The 19,116-nt window shown below is 44.1% G+C and overlaps 1 protein-coding gene across 6 annotated transcripts in view; it reads left to right on the top strand.

Moving 5' to 3' along the window:
* LOC140463330 (CREB3 regulatory factor-like) overlaps positions 1-18,846 on the top strand; it is a 158,441-nt gene extending 139,595 nt beyond the window's left edge. For 5 of the 6 annotated variants that reach the window (XM_072557133.1, XM_072557130.1, XM_072557134.1 and 2 more), the window contains 2 exons: positions 29-151; positions 17,973-18,846. In XM_072557133.1, the coding sequence (XP_072413234.1) occupies positions 29-151; positions 17,973-18,061 (212 nt within the window). In that variant the 3' untranslated portion in view covers positions 18,062-18,846. Of the gene's footprint in view, positions 1-28; positions 152-17,972 lie in introns of those variants that run through there. The other variant, XM_072557136.1, reaches the window with a different exon arrangement.
* Positions 18,847-19,116: the final 270 nt, after the last annotated feature.

Genomic DNA, 19,116 nt, shown 5'->3' with positions numbered 1-19,116 from the left:
TTAAAATTGTTGTTTCTTTTGTCCCAAGATAACTTACTCAAAGTTATTGTCGCAATCAAGCGGCAGATTATGCAGCGAGTGGAGAGCAGTAATCGAGTTGAAGAAGAGAGCATGACCGAAAAGCTGGAAAAACTGATGAAAGACACAATCGGTAAGAGCGAGAGGGAGCTCCTGAGTTTGAGGGTATTTCAAATTGGCACATCCATGGAATTCAGTTTGAAACTTGGTGTAAGATGCTGAGATGTGCTTAGTCAAGTGTGATCTAATTCCATTTGGCTAGGAATTTGCAATGCTATGTATTGGCAATTTATTGGTAGTTTTTGATTTTGGCTTTGGGAAATGGAAATGTCATAATGTTTGCAAGGTTGAGCTCCACTATGTTAAGTATTTTAGGGCCAAGTTGGGCAGTTTCTTTTCTCCAAATGTATACACGATGTGGTTGTCATAGGCAACACCAGCATTTGTGATTTGTCCCTTAATCGTCCTTAATGATGGTGGTGAGTTGCCATCTTAAAATGCTGCTGCATTTGCATTATGGATCTTTGATGTGCTCCACAGTAATTTGTTTGATCGTCTTGGAGGACAGCTGGGGATGGAGCACATTGCTGAGGGTCTGGAGTTACAGATAGGGTAGATATGGTAACTGGGTCTCACTTTACTAAAGGGCATTTTTAAACAGTTGTGTCTTGGTGATTATCACAGAATGCAAAAGGAGGTCATTGTGCCAGCACTGGCCCTTCAAATGAGTGTCATTACTAGTACTAATCTGCTACGTTTTCCTCCAAGCTTTGTACATTATTTTTATCCAAATAATTCTCCAGTGCCGGAGAGTGTGGTGCTGGAAAAGCACAGCCGGTAAGGCAGCATCTGAGGAGCAGGAGAATCAACGTTTCAGGCATAATTGATGTTCGTGATGAAGAGCATATGCCCGAAACATCGACTCTTCTCCTCTGATGCTGCCTGACTGGCTGTGCTTTTCCAGCACCACACTCTTCGACTCTGATCTCCAGATCTGCAGTCCTCAAATTCTCCAATGTCGTCTTGAATGCCTCAATTGAATCTCCCTCTGTTACCAATGCTAGCTTTTTATTCCAGATTTAGTTTAATTGAATTTAAGTTCCCCAGGAGCTCTGGTGGGATTCAAACTCCTGTCTCCAGATCATTATCCAGGCCTTGGTCCATGCTATCGCGCTTCAATCATTTACTCTGCTCTCTGGCTCGAAGTTTTAAATAATAAGGAGTCTTTAGCAGCTAGGCTTCCCTTGTTGGGAGTTGAGGTGAATCTTTGACAGGATAGCATGCTGCTTGGAGTGCTCATACCCCACTCCCATGCCCTGCTCTGCTGTTGGGCCTCTCTGAGTCTCTCTGCCTGTGTCTTCAAGCAGCCATGTTGACCCCCAGTACTCTGAGAAGCTTTTGACCTCCAGAACTTGGCCTTTCGGTCACTTGGCTACAGTGTGCTTACAGAGATCCTGCCTCTGGGAAATTGCCAGGGCAGGATGGAAATGAGTCACAACTCCCCTAAACGTCCAAGCCAATCAGGGCCTAATAATTTAACCTAATTCTAGAATAATTGAACAAGTGGAGTTTAAATTGTTGAGCTGGGATTTGAACTCCCCTCTGATCATCTGTCCAAGTGCCTTTGGTTTGCTGTCCACTAACACGGCCTATGTGTCACAGTTACAGCTGATAAGGGGATGCAGTGTGTGGATGAGAGCAGGTTGTCTTTAAGAATTTAAACTTATAGTGTATCTTTTCTTATGAATGACAATTAGCAAAGCTTCCTTGGTTACAGGTGGGATATTCAGGTTCTGGATAAACTTGAGGGCTTCTTAATGTGATTGTTGTGAAGGGAGAGATGACGGTATAGCATTGACGGAGTTGTAGTGGTTGTAGTTGTAGTGCAAGAGACAAGAGATACCAAGAACACTGGAGAAATAATGTATTCAGCAGCACATCCATCAAATGGAAGTAATTCTAACATATCCTTGAGGGATGTAGACAGAGTCTCTTTTGAGGAAGAAAAATAAGTTGTAACTTCTTTTACTTGGATGAGATTGAGGTCAATGAATTTGGTTGTTGCAAGATTTGATTTCACAGAGGGAGTGCATTTACATGGATTTACAGGATGAGGTCTTGGGTATGATTAATAGATTGAGAATACAGATTTAGGCTGGGCAGCTGGTTTGTGATAGTGATGCCAGCAATGTGGCTTCAATTCACCATGTGCAGCTTAGGTTGCTATAAAGGATTCTCTCTCTCTCTCCCTTTACCTGAGGTATGGTGACCCTAAGGTTAAACCATCACTAGCTGTTGCTCTCTATTAGGAGACCAGTCTTATATGCTGGTATGACTATGGCAACTTTGATTAGTCAATCACTCATGCCAACTGTATTATTGTTTCCTTGAATTAAGAGAAAAATAATTGTTTCAGAATGAAAGATGTGTATTTATTGTTAATACACTGTTAATTAATCAGTAAGGAAATCAAGGTTGTTGGGATAAGGTAGGAAAGTAGAGTTGAGGATTATCAGAGCAGCCACAATATCATTGAATGGTAGGGTAGACGTGATGGGCTGAATGGACTACTTTTGTTCCTGACGAGTGGCAGTGTAAGATGATCTGAAAAGATGGAATTATTGCAACCATGTCATAGAATCGTAGAACACAAAGGCCATTCAACCCATTGGGTACATCCTGCTCCTTCAAAGAGAAACTAAGCTAGTGCCCACTGCCTTGTCTTTTCCCCACGGCTCTACAATTTTCTTCTTGCCTTTAGGTAATTGTCCAGTTTCCTTTTGAAAGCTGTATTTGAAGCTGCCTCCATCCAGCTTCCAAGCGACGCATTTCAGATCCAAACCTTTGCTGCGTAAAAAAAAAGTTTGCTCCGAATTGTCTCTGGCTCTTTTTAAACAATCACCTTGACTCAGTCTCTGGTTCTAGATCCTTCCGTCACAGTTCTGTCCAGACCCCTCGTGATTTTGTACACCTCTGTTGCATTTCCTCTCAGCCTCCTTTTCCTTAAGGAGAAATGCGGTACCACACAAATGAACTTCTCCAGCCTCTGCACAGTTCTTGTTAATGTAATGTTTGTGAACCCTTTCCGATGCCTTCACATCCTTAATAGGCACGTACACTGCTTATTGACTGTTATGGGGTGGGGGTTGGGGGCAATCAAACTCTAATTACAGTAACATGGAGTTCAGTTAAAGGTTAATGACTTCAGGAAAGTTCTGCCTGCATTTACAGTAAAAGGCAATTTTTGTTACCAGGGCAGTTTCTGCAAACATTAGCAACGATTGGTTGTTGTCTACCCGCCCCCTCTCACCCCTATTTACCAACCAGAAACCGTCTCGCTGTCACTGCTCGACCTCTTCAAGGGCAGCGAGAAAATGATGAGAATTGTTGGCCTCCAGTCAATGCTGCTTCGGAACAGCTTTGGACTTGCAGCTCCCCCCACGAGAGCACAGTTTACTTTTTAAATAGCTACCCATGTTAACTCCAGTGGAGTAATGTTTGTATTAAATAATACGGCTAACTTACTCAGATTCATTTGGAATGCCAGGTGAAACTTGCACCCTGCTAAAGTTGTTGTTGTTTCTTGTAGTTGGGGTGCTAAAAATTGGGCTCAGTGGCTAGATTGGCAAACTAATCAGTTTATTGCACCAGCAGAGTTTCCATTAGTTTACTCGATATGGACTGCATTAAACATAGGAAATCTGAGAAGGATTAGGCCATTCAGTCCTTCAAGCCTGCTATACCATTCAATATGGCTGATCTTCCAACTCAACACCCATTTTCCACTCTCTCGCCATCCTATCAGCCCTAAGAACAGTATCTAACTCTAACCTGTACCTAATTAAGGGGGTCGGTTAGCTCAGTTGGCTGGTCTGTAATGCAGAGTGACACTGAGTACAGGTTCAATTCTTTCACCAGCAAAGGTTACCATAGAGGTTACACTTTCTCAACCTCTTTGCTCACCTTAGGCATGGCGATCCTCAGGTTAAAATTGCTCTCAGTCGGCTGGCCATCTCTCTCACTCTTGTCCGCTGTCTCTCTTACCCGCCTCAGTGGGACTGTGGTGACTTTACCTTGTATCTAATTAATTTAAGGGCGGCACGTTGGCTCAGTGGTTAGCACTGCTGCCTCACAGTGCCAGGGGCCCGGGTTCAATTCCAGCCTCGGGTGACTGTGTGGAGTTTGTACATTCTCCCCGTGTCTGCGTGGGTTTCCTCTGGGCACTCTGGTTTCCTCCCACAGTTCAAAGATGTGCAGATCAGGTGAATCGGCCATGCTAAATTGCCCCGTAGTGTTAGGTGCATTAGTCAGGGGTAAGTATAGTATAGGGGAATGCGTCTGGGTGAGTTACTCTTTGGAGGGTCGAAGTGGACTTGTTGGACCGAAGGGCCTGTTTCCATACCGCAGGGAATCTAATCTAATCTAATCTAATTGCTGCATTTGGCTGCTGTATATGTTTCATATTGTAAGGTACCTAAAAATTAGATTTAAAATTAGGTTTTATTATCACGTGTGCTCGAGTACAGGAATATAGGAATACAGTGAAAAGTGTACAAAGTCACCAATCTCCAAATCATGACTGGAGGTGCCAATGTTGGACTGGGGTGTACAAAGTTAAAAATCCCACAACACCAGGTTATAGTCCAAAAGGTTTCATTGGAAACCCCACTCCTTCATCAGATCCTTCACAACCACCTGATGAGTGAGCAGTGCCTCAAAAGCAAGTGCTTTCAATTAAACCTGTTGGACTATAACCTGGTGTTGCGGAATTTTTAACCAATCTGCAGAACCAGCTTAGTGACAAAGCTACAAAAGCTTAGGTATAAAGTAGAAAAGAAAGAAGGTTATAAGTTTAGCATGACAGGCCTTCTTAAGTATTTAGCCTGGATCTGGGCTCTTCCACTCCGAGACTGAGACCGTCACCAGCACAAGTCCCCTCACTGCCACAGAACCATGTCTCCATTCTTCGGCACCATCTTGCCTCTGCCAATGACATAATCGCTGTGAGACTGTCCTGGGGCTGGTCTTGACAGTGCAGCCACCACTGAAGCTGCCGGGTACTCTTCACAGAAACAAAGTGAGGTTAAAGTCAGAAAAAAAGTAAAATCAGACAAGTCCGCGCTGGGCTCCAATTCAGGTCCGTGCTGGCTCAACTCATTGCCATCGAGGATGGAAGGAAAAGAGGAAAATGTGGAACATAAATGGTCGGAGCAGCTGAGCTCTGGCTCAGGAACCCTACTCTGCCACCATCTTGAGTCTTTTGAAGTATTCCCTATAAATTAAACCAGAGTTAAACTCATCAGAACTTTAAGTTTGTTGAGTTAAATGAGTCTCTTAAACAGAAGCAGAATGTGGCCCTTTTTAAATTAACTTGTTCTCCAAGTGGCTGCATGGGATTCTTCAAATTCCCAGGATGACCAGCTGCAGGCTAATTCTCACACTAATTAACCAGACTATCTTTCTAAGCATGTGGAATGCTGATATGGTTATAATGCAATATCACCTCCACAGCAAGATGACCCTGGAGTTATTGGACAATTCTTCACTTGTTGTCTATTATATTGAAGCAGCTATTCAAAGCTGCTCCAGCATTCTTAGCTCATCTCAGTCTCTGGAATGGGATCAATTTGTATTTTTCTCTGAAAATAAAGGGTGGAATATGCCCTATTCAGCCCTTCTCTCCTGCTCCACTATGCCATCAGATTACACTTGATCTGTACCTACACTCCTGTTTACTGTACCAGACATTAGGCCATTCAGCCCATCAAGTCTGCTCCACCATTCAGTCATGGCTGATATATTTCTCAATCCTATTCTCCTCCTTTCTCCCCATCACCCTTGATTCTTTTGACAATCCAGAACCTGTTTATACTCAATGACCTGGCCTCCATAGCCTTCTGTGCCAGTGAATTCCATAGATTCCCCACTCTCTGGCTGAAGAAGTTTCTCCTTATCTCCATTCTAAAAGGTCCTCTCTTTACTCTAAGGCTGTGCTCTCAGGACCTAGTCTCTCCTACCAATGGAAACATCGTCCCAATGTCCATTCTGTCCAGGCCGTTCAGTATTCTGTATGTTTTAATCAGATCCCTCTCAACCTTCTAAACTCCATCGAGTATAATCCCAGAGTCCTCAAACGTTCCTCATACGTTAAGCTTTTCATTCCTGTGACCATTCTTGTGAACCTCCTCTGAATCCGTTCCAGGATCAGTACATCTTTCCTGAGATATCGGGCCCAAAACTGTGCAAAATATTCCAAATATGGTCTGACCAGAGCCTTCTAGAGGCTCAGAAGTACATCACTGCTTTTATATTCAAGTCCTCTCAAAATAAATGCTAACATTACACTTGCCTTCCAAACTACTGACTCAACCTGCAAGTTTACCTTGTTTTAGCTGCATATCCCTCCATACCAGTACAGTACTTAACAAGAAAATCGATCTCCTCTTGAAATGCCTGCAAATTGATAGATTTCTAGATGTTGAAGTTCAGATAGTTGCATATTAAAGATGGGAAAAGAGTGTGGGGAAAATAACAGTGAGGTAGGAGATCAACTGTGATCAAGTTGAACAGGCTCAAGGGGGCCAAATGGCCTTTTTAATCATTCCCCCCTCACCCCCCCCCCCCCCAACCCCGTGTTGTTCATTGTTTTAGCACCCACAGAGCACTGAATTGTAGAATCCTTGTGTATAAAGAAACATTTTCTGATTTAACTGCTAAATAACATGGTGTTAGTGTTAAATGATTAGTCCTTCTGCTTGATTTCTGGACCAAGGGAAGGAGGTATTTTAACAGACTCCATTCGATCACTGCTTGATCATTGATAAGGTTGTTTATGTGGCCTGGTTTCTTATCTTAACCTCCTGAATTCCAGGATCATTCTGAAATTGTAAAGAAATTCCTTTCTTCCTTTGGTCTGGTTCTTTTAGCCCCTTGTGAGGTTTGGCATTATCCAATTGGGACGCTGTTTCTACCACCCAAGCCTCAGCACCCCACAGTGTCGTTGTCAACATCAGGCCTTTCCTTTGTAGAATTGATTTTCTTGACTATGTTGTCTCCTTCTCATGACCTTTCCTATTTCTCTATCGCGTAGTGTTTTTGCAACTTCCTTTCAGTCTCTGCGTTGTGACTCACTCTTTTCAGCTTTGGTGCCCCTTGTCCCACTCCTGTTTCTATGCAGACTCACCTGCCTGTTCCTGTTTGTTCTATTTCTCTTGTCTTCCCCAAGGTGCATCCCCCATTTTCCTGTGGCTCCCCTTGATTATCATTGATCCCTCATTCACTTCCACCTCTCTCCCATCCGTTCCACTGTGATCTCCATGATAATTCCTGCCCATCCGTGTTTTGTGGCTCCTTTCCAATTGTTGGAACCTTGTCAAAAGTTGGAGTCATTGAGATTATTAAAATCCCGTTCTTACATCATGGCCTTATCAACATCTTGCAGAAATTGGGTAAGACTTCCTCACTTTGGCTACCGATAGGATTGGTTAGAATGTGGACATGCCCATCACAAGGTGTTAAGGTACAGATGTATTTTAGGGGGAGACAGATAAACCGATGAGGGAGAAAGGAAATGAAGCAAATCCTGATTGGACAAGGCATGGAAGAATGGAAGAAGACTTGTGTGGGGTCTAACCACCAGCATGGACCATTGGGCTGAATGACCTGTCTCTCCACTGCTAATACTTTGGAAACATTCTGATGTTGAAATCTCCTCCTCTGACTCACCCATTTCAAAACAAAACAAACTGTAGTGTGTTTAGCATTTCTTTCATAATTGAGAAACGCAAGGTCAAAAAAGAACTGCCACAGTTGGAAGGAATTGGAAAGAAGATCAAAATAAATCTAGAAGCACTAATGGGGGAGGCCCAGGAACCTAGAGATTGCAAGTGGAATGGAAGATTGAAGAAGGGTCTGATAAGCAAGTGGATTCAGATTTTTCAGTTATGAGGATAGAGGAGTGAGGATCTTCAATGATGAGGATAGATTGAAGACTGTTCTCCTTAGATGGCAGAAGGCAAAGAGGAGATTTCTTCAAGGCTTTTAAAATCCTGATTGGATTGAGTAGATGGGACAAAGCTGTTCCAGCTTGCAAATGGGACAAGATGATAAGGCCATAGATTTAAAGTGATTTGCCAATAAAGCAAGGGTGATATAAGAAAAGAAAAGAGGTTCTCACACAGCGAGTGGTTAGGATTTGGAATGCAGAGATTGGAAATGTGTTGGGGGCAGGTTCGATTGAGGCATTCAAGAGAGGGTTTGGATGATTATTTGGATAGAAATGGTGTGCAGGGATTGGAGGAAAAGGCAAGGGATTTGGCACTAGGGGATAGAACCGGTGCAGGCATGATGAGCAGAATGGACAACTCCTACACCTGCCAATTGTGACCCTGTGGAGTTGAAACCACAACAGCCATGATCGTCTTGAATGGCAGTACAAACGCAAGGGGCTGAATGGCCTGTTCGTGCTCCTAAATCCTCCCTCCCCTTTACAAGAGGAATCTGACATCTTACAAAAGGTGTACATTAAGGTCAGGAGTCGATGCTGTAAATGTTAGTAATATCAACGGTGAGCAATAGAGGTGTCATAAAGGCCCCCTCGGCCCCACTTCTTGCTGGCTGCTATCATCTTGGCTGTTCTTTGCTGATCTTCATCCTCGGAAGGATTCATACACTGAACAAACGTTTTTTCCTAGCCATATCGAACATCAAAGAAAGTAAATACAAAAAACTCATTCCTGAAGAAGGGCTTATGCCCGAAACGTCGATTCTCCTGCTCCTCGGATGCTGTCTGCCCTGCTGTGTTTTTCCAGCACCACATTTTTCAACTCTGGTACTCCAGCATCTGCAGTCCTCACTTTCTCCTGCTATCATCTTGGGAAGATTACCATGTCCTAGTAGCTCAAGGCTGTGGTTAAGTGGTTATAGTTGGAGTACTGTGGGCAGTTCTGGCCACCACGCTAACGGAAGGATGTAGATTAGATTAGATTACTTAGATTACTTACAGTGTGGAAACAGGCCCTTCGGCCCAACAAGTCCACACCGACCCGCTGAAGCGCAACCCACCCATACCCCTACATTTACCCCTTACCTAACACTACAGGCAATTTAGCATGGCCAATTCACCTGACCTGCACATCTTTGGACTGTGGGACGAAACCGGAGCACCTGGAGGAAACCCACGCAGACACGGGGAGAATGTGCAAACTCCACACAGACAGTCACCTGAGGTGGGAATTGAACCCAGGTCTCTGGCGCTGTGAGGCAGCAGTGCTAACCACTGTGCCACCGTGCCACCCCTAATTGTAATTGCACAGGAGGGGGTGCAGAGGAGAATCACCTGGATGGTGCCTGGGGGGGAGCAGTTTAGCGATGAAAAGAGGCTGGATAAGCTCGGGCTGTTTTCTTTGGAGCAGAGAAAGTTGAGAGGGGAACCCCTGGAGGTGTGTGAGATTATGAGGGGCATGGTCAGGGTGGATAGAAAACAGCTGTTCCCTTTGCTATCATTTTGAAGTGAAAAGCGGGAGGTTTAGAGGGGTTTTGAGGAAAATATTTTCACACATTTTATGTGAATCTGGAATGCACTGCCTGGGAGGGTAGTTGGGAGGAAATCTCTTTAGAACTTATGAGCACTTGAAGTGTCATAACATTTAAGTCAATAGGCCAAATGAGATCAGGGTAGATAAATCGGCACAGACTGGATGGATTGAAGGGCCTTTTCTGCACGGTATGACTGTATCAGTGAGCCTACTCCACGGTCTCAGGCAGATATGAATAATGCTATAGGCATTCAACCATTCGGTACATCAGATAACTGTCACACCCACATGCACACAGACCGGAACCATGGATCATCCTGTATGTTGCTTGATCTTGCCCCAAGGGGACATTTTGTTCTCGGGCTCAATCTACGTTAGGAAAGTGCTGGACCTTTGGTGATGATGTCACTGATTAACATAATCCATCTTGCGGTTGCTGGTCTCTCCACTCCCTAATTTGGATTCTATTTTTCCCCCTAAAACCCACAAGAGACTTCACAGCCAACATTCCAAAGCACTTGAAAAATATTAATTACACTGAAACTTTGAAAACTCACTGGGTTATTTCGTCTAATTACACTGCTCTCTGCTTGCTTTTCACCATTTCTCCAATTCAATTTTTCCTCCCCATTTTTTTCCTTCTGTCTGGCTGTCCCTCTCTGTCTGTGTCTGTCTGTCTCTCTCTCTCTCTCTCTCTCTCTCTCCCCTTTTGTCTTCCCTTTCTCTCCTGCCTCCTCTCCTGATCAGGTCTTTTAGACCTGTACTGACTTTGTCAAAGGCAAATTATCAGCCATTGTTACAATAACAGAATCCAGTAAGAGTCTGTGTAAGAAGGGTAAATAAGAGAGAGAGAGTTTGAACATTGATCAGGCAAAGAGTATAAAAGGTGCTTTACATAGAAAAGAGTGAAAGTGCACACTGTCAAAGCAGAGGGTTTATGGGAGAGAGTTTGAGTGAGGGTTCTGCTAACTATGGCCGCGGGAGTGCCCAGGGTGAACTGTCCAGATGTGTCTACACTCCTTCCATATGGCCTCATTCACATCCCCAAATTCCTGTTAATGAAGACATCCTCAGCTTCCAAGGCCCTCAATCCTGGATGTCTGCCCCTGAAACATGCCACCTCTCTTCCTTCCTTTCAGAAACTCATTGACTCCTCCTGGGCACCTGGCTACATATCTCCTTATGGGGCTCTGTTGGGTAAACATATGAAATCCAGTAGTCACAAGACTGAAGGGTTTTTTAATCACCCTTGGAAATACACAGGTTAACTCTCACATTTGTGAGAGTTGCTATGTGCAAATTGGTTTCCTCCATTAAAATAGTGACACTTCAAAAGAACCACATTAGCTCCGAAGTGCTTTGAGAAAGCCCAGGGTTGTGAAAAATGCTACAGTAATGAAAGCTTTTTGCTCATTACTGAACTGATTGGGTTGACATTAAAAACTCAAACTGTTCACTTACTGAGGAAGCCTTTTATCTTCAATATGGCTCCAGAACCATACCAGCTGTGAGCTGTCCTGTGACATGGCCTCACAAGCCACCCAGATCATCAAATGGCTAGAAAGAGAATCTCGTGGATTACATAGTTTCAGAAAGTGGCCCAAAACTCCATCATAGAGTGTTAAAGAGGGTGGCTGTAGAGATGGTGGATGCAATGTTGGTCATCTTTCAAAATTCACAGGCTTGGGGATTAGTAAATGTAACGACACTATTAAAGAAAGGGTGTTTGGCATGCCAAGGTGATGGTGGTACAGGTTGTGTTGGCACTGGTGTCAAACATGGGCATAGAAAGGGAGCTGACAGACCTGTTAGTTTGATGTCAGTCAGAGGAAATTTTCTAAAGGATGTGATTACTCAACGCTTGAATGCTTGGGCAGATTCAATATGGATTTGTGAAAGGGGAGATTGTGTTTGACAGACCTGTTTGTCACTTACAGGAGAACAGTGGGTGTGGTGTATTTGACATTTGAGAAGGCTCTCATTAAGGACCCACAAAGGAGACTGGATAAAACAACAAGTCAGAGCCTGTGAAATTGGGAGTATGATGATAAGGTTTGGGAGCTAAAGGAAGCCTTTCAGCCCATTGAGTCTTTCCTGCCTTTCAGTAGGATCATGGCTGATCGGATAATCTGATTATCCTCAACTCAGTTGGTAACATTGATTGAGTGTTAGTGAACAGACAGCTAATGGAGAGTGAGAATGAGCTGGTCATGCTCAGGTAGCAGGCAGTTGGTACAGCTGCAAGGATCAGAGCTTGGGCCACAATTGTTCAAAATCTACATGCTGCATGCAATTACAGTTAGGAAGAGAAATGATATTCCTGATGAAGGGCTTTGGCCCAAAACATCGATTCTCCTGCTCCTCGGATGCTGCATGACCTGCTGTGCTTTTCCAGCGCCACTCTAATCTTGAATCTGATCTCCAGCATCTGCAGTACCCACTTTTGCCTAAGAGAAATGATATGTTGACTTTCATCATAAGAGGATTGGAATGCAGGAGTAAAGATATTTTGCTGTGGTTGTACAGAGCCTGGCTGAGACCAAGCCTGGATTATGGTGTGCCACTCTGGTCCCCTAATCTAAGGGAGGATGTATTTGTCATAAAGGGAGTGCAATGGAGGTTCATCAAGCTAATCCCTGGGATCGTCTTGTCAGAACACCTTGAGGAAATTGATGCTATATTCTCTAGAAGGTTGAAGAATGAGAGATGATCTCACTGAAACCTATGACGTTCTTGCAGGGCGTGAACAGGGTAGATACGGATATATTTGTTTCCCGACTGGTGAATCAAGAAACAGGGGAAGAATCTCCGGTTAATGGGTAGGCTGCTGTAGCTTGACCTGATGAAGGGCTTTTGCCCGAAACGTTGATTTCGCTGCTCGTTGGATGCTGCCTGAACTGCTGTGCTCTTCCAGCACCACTAATCCAGTATTTGATTTTCAGCATCTGCAGTCATTGTTTTTACCTTGAGGAGGAATTCCTACACTGAGAAAGCAGTGAGTCATTGGCATTCTCTTCCTCCAAGGGCTGTGGAGATTCACTCATTGAGTATGATCAAGACAAATTTCAGTAGGTTTATGGTTGTGAATGACATTAAGGGATAATGAGATAGGGAAGGAAGTGGTGTTTATTTAGCTAGTCCACCATGATCTGTTTTAGGAATAACTGCTTCTGTTCCTATGTCATGTGTTCCTACATTTCAGAGAGCAGCTGGCAATCAGCAGTTCATCTTGTGATTGAACACTTCTGTTAACAGTTTCTTTGTCTTGCGGATGCTCCAGGAAAGAATGTTGAGCTGTGCTTGGATCAGTTACTGGGGAATTTCACAGTTCAGTAGTTTGTAACCAGATATAAAAAATGTATAATGGCTTTGAACCAGAAAGATCTTAGAAATCAAAGGTACCAGAAAGGAAGGACAGCAAGGAAGCTCCTCCCACTCAGTCCTCAGTCACAACTTTCTTTGCCTTGATCTAGAGCAGAAGTTGCAATAGAAGGTTCCAGTATCTGATTGACAAGTCAGTTAAGCCAGTTTTAGAATACTACATTCTATTCTGGTCACCCTGCTATAGGAAGCATGTTGTGAAACTTGAAAGAGTTCAGAAAAGATTTACTAGGAGGGTTTGAGTTATAGGGAGGGGCTGAACAGGCTGGGGTTGTTTTCCCTGGAATGTCTGAGGCTTATAGAGGTTTATAAAATCATGAGGGGCATGGATAGAGGAAATGGACAAGGCCTTTTCCCTGGGGTGAGGGAGTCCAAAACTAGAGGGCAAAGGTTGAGGGTGAGAGGGGAAGGATATAAAAGGGACCTGAGGAGCAACGTTTTCCCTCAGAGGGTGGTGTGTGTACGGAATGAGTTGCCAGAGGAAGTGGTACAATTACAGCATTTAAGAGGCATCTGGATGAGTATGTGAATAGGAAGGGTTTAGAGGGATATGGGCCAAAACTGGCAAATGGGACTAGATTGGGTTGGGATATCTGTTCGGCATGGACGAATTGGACCGAAGAGTCTGTTTCTGTGCTGTACATCTCTAGGACTCTAAGTCAGCCCTGACAGCTGATGTTTGAGCTGTTTCTTGGGCTGGTTATAGGCTGGGTGGTTAATCACAATCTCTGCGTTACAGCTTTAACCTTCTAACTTCCTCCACATAAAGAGGGATGATCATTTGAGGGGAGGAGCATGTAATTAATACTTAATAATGAAAAATGCAGCATTTCAAAGCAGCCCTGGCAATTAGCTTTAGCATGGAATTCAGAAGTATCCTTTTGACTTAGTATAAAGGGGATGATCCTCCTTTCATTTTAAAGATGTGAGGATTTTGTCAGGACGTTCTAACTGAACAACTTTCTCTTGAATGACTGATCAGAATCTGGTGTCATTGTCTAGCTACCTTGCATTAACTTCTCTCTCTCCTGTGCTGACTATGCTAACTCATACTCAATTACAGCACCAGACTGCCAGATCCTCCATGTTCAGTCACTGATGTGCTATCATCATTAGGTCAATGGAGTTTGGAGAGCCTTGGGACTAAGCCTGATGTTGTCCCGGACTGGCCTTTTACAATGCAAGCTCCTCAGCATGAGGGAATGGATAGGAATTTGGACCAGGAACTTGTGGTGCAGTCTGGGAGAAACCTTCGTGTTGGAGCATTGAATAGGTGTGTTGCTGAGCTAGTCGTGTAAAGCCCGGGCCACAGGCTGATATTTTACCAGTTATGGAGAATCCAGATTAATTAAATAAATGTATCATTTAAAAATCAATATCAATAAAGACAACAGTGAAACTAAGGGTTGGTTGTGAAAACCCATCTGGGTTGACTCTTAATTGCCCTTTGAAATGGCCTAGTAAGCCAATCAGTTCAAGGGAAGGTAGTGACTTGTAATAAATGGCGATGCCTATATCCCTCGGAAGAATGGAGAAAAAAAAATTCCTTTGGGAAGGAAGTCTGCTGTCCTTGGCTGGTCTGGTCTGCATATGGCTCCAGACCAAAGTAATGTGGTTAACTCTTTAACTGCCCTCAGCAATGGTTGAGGAAACCACCCAGTCATATTCAAAAAGACAGCTCACGACCACCTTCTGGAAAGCAATTAGGATGAGCAATAAATGCTGGCCTTGCGCATGAATGAAAAATTGAAAGCAGTTTGAAAGTATTTAGATCTTCAATATGACCTGTGCAGTCATAGAACATAGAACATAGAACAATACAGCGCAGTACAGGCCCTTCGGCCCTCGATGTTGCGCCGATACTAGCCCACCATCCTCCATATGCCTATCCAATGCCCGTTTAAATGCCCATAAAGAGGGAGAGTCCACCACTGCTACTGGCAGGGCATTCCATGAACTCACGAATCGCTGAGTAAAGAATCTACCCCTAACATCTGTCCTATACCTATCACCCCTTAATTTAAAGCTATGCCCCCTCGTAATGGCTGACTCCATACGTGGAAAAAGGTTCTCATGGTCAACCCTATCTAAACCCCTAATCATCTTGTACACCTCTATCAAGTCACCCCTAAACCTTCTTTTCTCCAATGAAAACAGCCCCAAGTGCTCAGCCTTTCCTCATACGATCTTCCTACCATACCAGGCAACATCCTGGTAAACCTCCTCTGCACCCGTTCCAATGCCTCCACATCCTTTCTATAGTATGGCGACCAAAACTGCACACAATACTCCAGATGCGGCCGCACCAGAGTCTTATACAACTGCAACATGAAGTTCTTAGACCATTCAGCCCTTGACCCTGCTCCATCTTTCAATAAGATTGTGGCTGATGGTTGACAGGATATTTATTGCAGATCCCTAGTTGGGCCAATGAAAGGTTGTGAATTGCTTTATTAAACTGCAACATTTGATACAGCCAAGGGATTTGAATGTTTCTGTCAGAGAGCATTTCAGAGTCAGTTGTCCTACTGTGAGACCGGAGTTGTTTATGCTGCCAGTTTGGGACTGGGTGATATGTGCACTTCTCAAAAGCTGGCCACTTCATAATGAGACCTAATTTTCATTTTATTTTCATTACTATAGTCTTTTTTAAATTCTTTCTGCTGCGATAGGATTTGAACTCATGTTGTCTCCATTATTTGTCCAGTCCTTTGGTTTGTTACTCCAAGTACATAATCACTACTGTACTGTACCTTTATATGTACTGTTAAAATAATCATAATTGTACTAAGCTTTTTTTTTAATCTTTGCTAACTCTGTTGCGCAAATTCTGCTCTGTGTTGGGGTGATTTGCTGCCAGTGCATCAACTCCTCCCCAAATCCTCCAAATGTAACTTCAGTTCCACCCTGCCTACCTCTCATATGTTTTATATGTTTTAAAACAGGGATGTTAACTGTGCAGAACATTGCTTGTTCAATCTATAAGTACCCTGCTCTCATCCCTGGAGCACTGCACTGTGATCAGTGTCAGCTTCACATTGCCTGCTAGGAGCAAATTCCTGCAGATGCCGGAATCTGTACTGAAAATGACAAATGCTGGAGATCATGTAGCCTGCCTCTGCATGTTGTAACTGCAACATAAATGTCTAAATGCTCCTTCCTTGGGAAAAAAAAAGCTGATGTGATCGTGTGCATGCAGAAATTTTAGCACTCCCTGTCTGTGCACTTGGTAACTAGCTTACTCTGTTCGTGAACCCACAGCCTGAGAACAGGAGCAAGCCATTCAGCCCATCAAGCCAACTCCAGTATGATCATGGCTGATCCTCTATCTCAATGCTATACTCTTCTACTATTCTTGTACCCAACAGCTTTTAGTCTCCACAAATCTATCTAGATTTTTCTGAAGCACATTTTATAACTTGGCTTCCAGTGCTTTCTATAGTAGAGCATTTCCCCCACTTCACCCCCCTCTGAGTGAAGAAATGTCCCTTTATCTCAGTCTCCAAATGGCATATTGCATATACTGAGATTGTGACTCCTATGTTCTGATCCCCTCAGCTGGGGAGATCATCATTTCTGTGTCCAATCCATCCAGCCCAGTTACAATTGTAAATGTTTCAATGAGATCCCACCCATTATGCTAAGCTCCAGTGTATAGAGGCCGAGTCAACACACAGTATTTGACAAATTGCCATCCCAGGAATCAATCTTGTGAACCTTTACTGTACTCCCCCTATGACAATCATATCCTTTCTTAGGTAAGTATAGGAAAGCACAGCATATTAGGGGATCATTCAGCCCACCAAGTCCTCCATAGCTCTTTCGAAGAGCAAACAAGTTAGTCTGACTCACCCACTCTCCTGCATCTGACTCCCATTATACCTGACAGACATCTCATTGCCTGTTCGTATCCTGATGTCGTTCCTGATTCTTTCACTGATCACCTTCAGTCTGTGTCCTTTGGGTTGTAACCTTTTGGGAAACAGTTTCTCTTGATTCATTCTGTGGAAACCCTTTATGATTTGCACTTTTCTATCAAATCTGCCTTGAGGAGGAACCATCTTGTTGGCTGTCTGTAAAATAAGCCAGTCTATCCCAGTCCCTGATCTATCGCTGGTACATTGCAGGTTAATTGCCTTCAAGCATCCATCTTATTTTCATTTGAAGTCAAAATGAGCAAAGAATTCAATTTTAAAGAAAGAAGGATCTAATGAAATCATGAATGACCTGAAGTGTTAAAGTATCTCCAAAGAAGCTAACTCACTGCTCCAATATTACATCAGCTCAGTTGGCTGGATGCCTAGTTTGAAATGGAGGGTGATGCTAACAGTGTGGGTTCAATTTCTGCACAGGCTGAGGTTACCGTGAAATACTCTCCCCAATCTCTCCCCTCGCCTGAGACATGGTGACCTTCCAGTTAATGAGAGAGCAACGCTGTGCTCCAGTAGGACTATGGTGACTTCACCCTCTACGTTATATTACTCTCCACTGCCATCAACAGAAAGTTGTCAGCCCAGGATCACATTCTGATAGCCACGTTTGGTCACGGTGCTCAGAGTCACCCAGACTAGAAACGTTAGCTTGCTCTTTCACCAGACACTGCCTGACCTGCTGTGATTTCCAGCATTTTGTTATTTCCAGTTTTAACACTTGTTTTTCTCTCTCTTCAACCCTGCCCACCTCTCTCTCTCTCTCTCTCTCTCTCTCTCTCTCTCTCTCTCTCTCTCTCTCTCTCTCTCTCTCTCTCTCTCTCTCTCTCTCTCTCTCTCTCTCTCTCTCTCTCTCTCTCTCCCCCCCCCCCCCCTTTCCCTTTCCCCTTCTATCTCTCTTCCCCCCTCTTCTGTCTCACCCCCTGTCTCTCTCCCCGCGTCCCTCACTTTCTCCCTCTGTTCTCCCCCACCCTTTCTCTGCAGATGCTGCCTACCCTGCTGACCCACCTCCAGCATATTTTAATTAATTGATCTTTTTTGAACTGAATCAGTGCCTGCGTGGAATGCTCACTCGGCTGTTCACTGACTCTTGTGCCTTATGTTGCAGGCTGCTCGGTGGCAGGTCAAACGTCTGAGTTTGTGAACGAGGTCCTGGAGAAGGTGTCCGCTGGAGAGTCTGCTGCAGGACTGAGCTGACCATCGTGAGCATCGTCCTCAATTCGAAACCTTTCCTTAACAACAGGATGTTCCTAAACAGGAGGGAAGGGAGAATGCAAACAGAAAAGAAGTCACTATTTCTGCAGCACCCTTACGCTACCTGTAATCTTGTTTTTTTTTTGGTGTTTGGCAGGGTGAAGGGATTTGGGGGAGAGTTTTGACACTCTCTCCTGAATCCCTGTCTTCGCCCACTTTGCCACTGCTCCCTGCTCTGGTCACCCAGTGCCCCTTGACGTTGGCATGCCTGGGAGATATGTTGTGTGCCAATCTGTGTCCTCTGGGACTGATCCCCCCCCCGGGCAAAATTATGGGGTGCTTAAGCTGATGGCAATAAGGGACGCAAGGAAAAGATGTCGATTTTGGTAAGAATAGCAGATTGAGCTGCATTAATATTCTTTTCGCCTTTCAACAAGTGATTGAGGAAAGAGGACACAGGGAGTTGGCTCTTTGTTTGCTGGGTCAGACTCAAGGGCGATCTCAGTTGCGTCGGAATGATTCTGCTGGTGGGTGAACACGACTCTTTTGAAATGATCCAGCTTCCACTGAACTCCCATGATTCATCTTCCAGACGTTAACATCCCTTTTTATTGAAGGAGAACGTTTGATTTCAGAGTAAGTGTAGTGTTTTAAATGTCCTGGCACCCCATCAACACGCACCTCCTCCTCCTGCTAACACCAAAAAAAAACATGGTCCTGGAACATCAGGAGTGTAATGGTGTTTCTGCGGGAATATTTCAGTGACCGTGAGAAAAGGCAGTGGGATGAGGTGGGGGGGGGGGGGCGGCGGCAGGTGGGTGGGGGTGTTAGGATTTGGCGAAGGAATGATGGAATTTTGGTTGCCTTGGTGACACAGTGAGAGCGGCGCTTGGTCAAGAAATGTCCGATGTTTTATCATAGATGCATTTGAATGTAGAATTTATGACTTGACCAGACTTTACTCAATGGATACTGTGAATTGGGAATTGGGTGGCTCCCTGTAGTTCCTGTGATTTAATGTTTTATACATAATGAGCACTTTAACTTTACAGATAGAC

The sequence above is a fragment of the Chiloscyllium punctatum genome, chromosome 38 (genome assembly GCF_047496795.1).
Source record: "Chiloscyllium punctatum isolate Juve2018m chromosome 38, sChiPun1.3, whole genome shotgun sequence".
Lineage (NCBI taxonomy): Eukaryota > Metazoa > Chordata > Chondrichthyes > Orectolobiformes > Hemiscylliidae > Chiloscyllium > Chiloscyllium punctatum.
The sequence above is the reverse complement of the archived record's forward strand: the minus strand, read 5'-3'. Positions and strand labels throughout refer to the sequence as shown.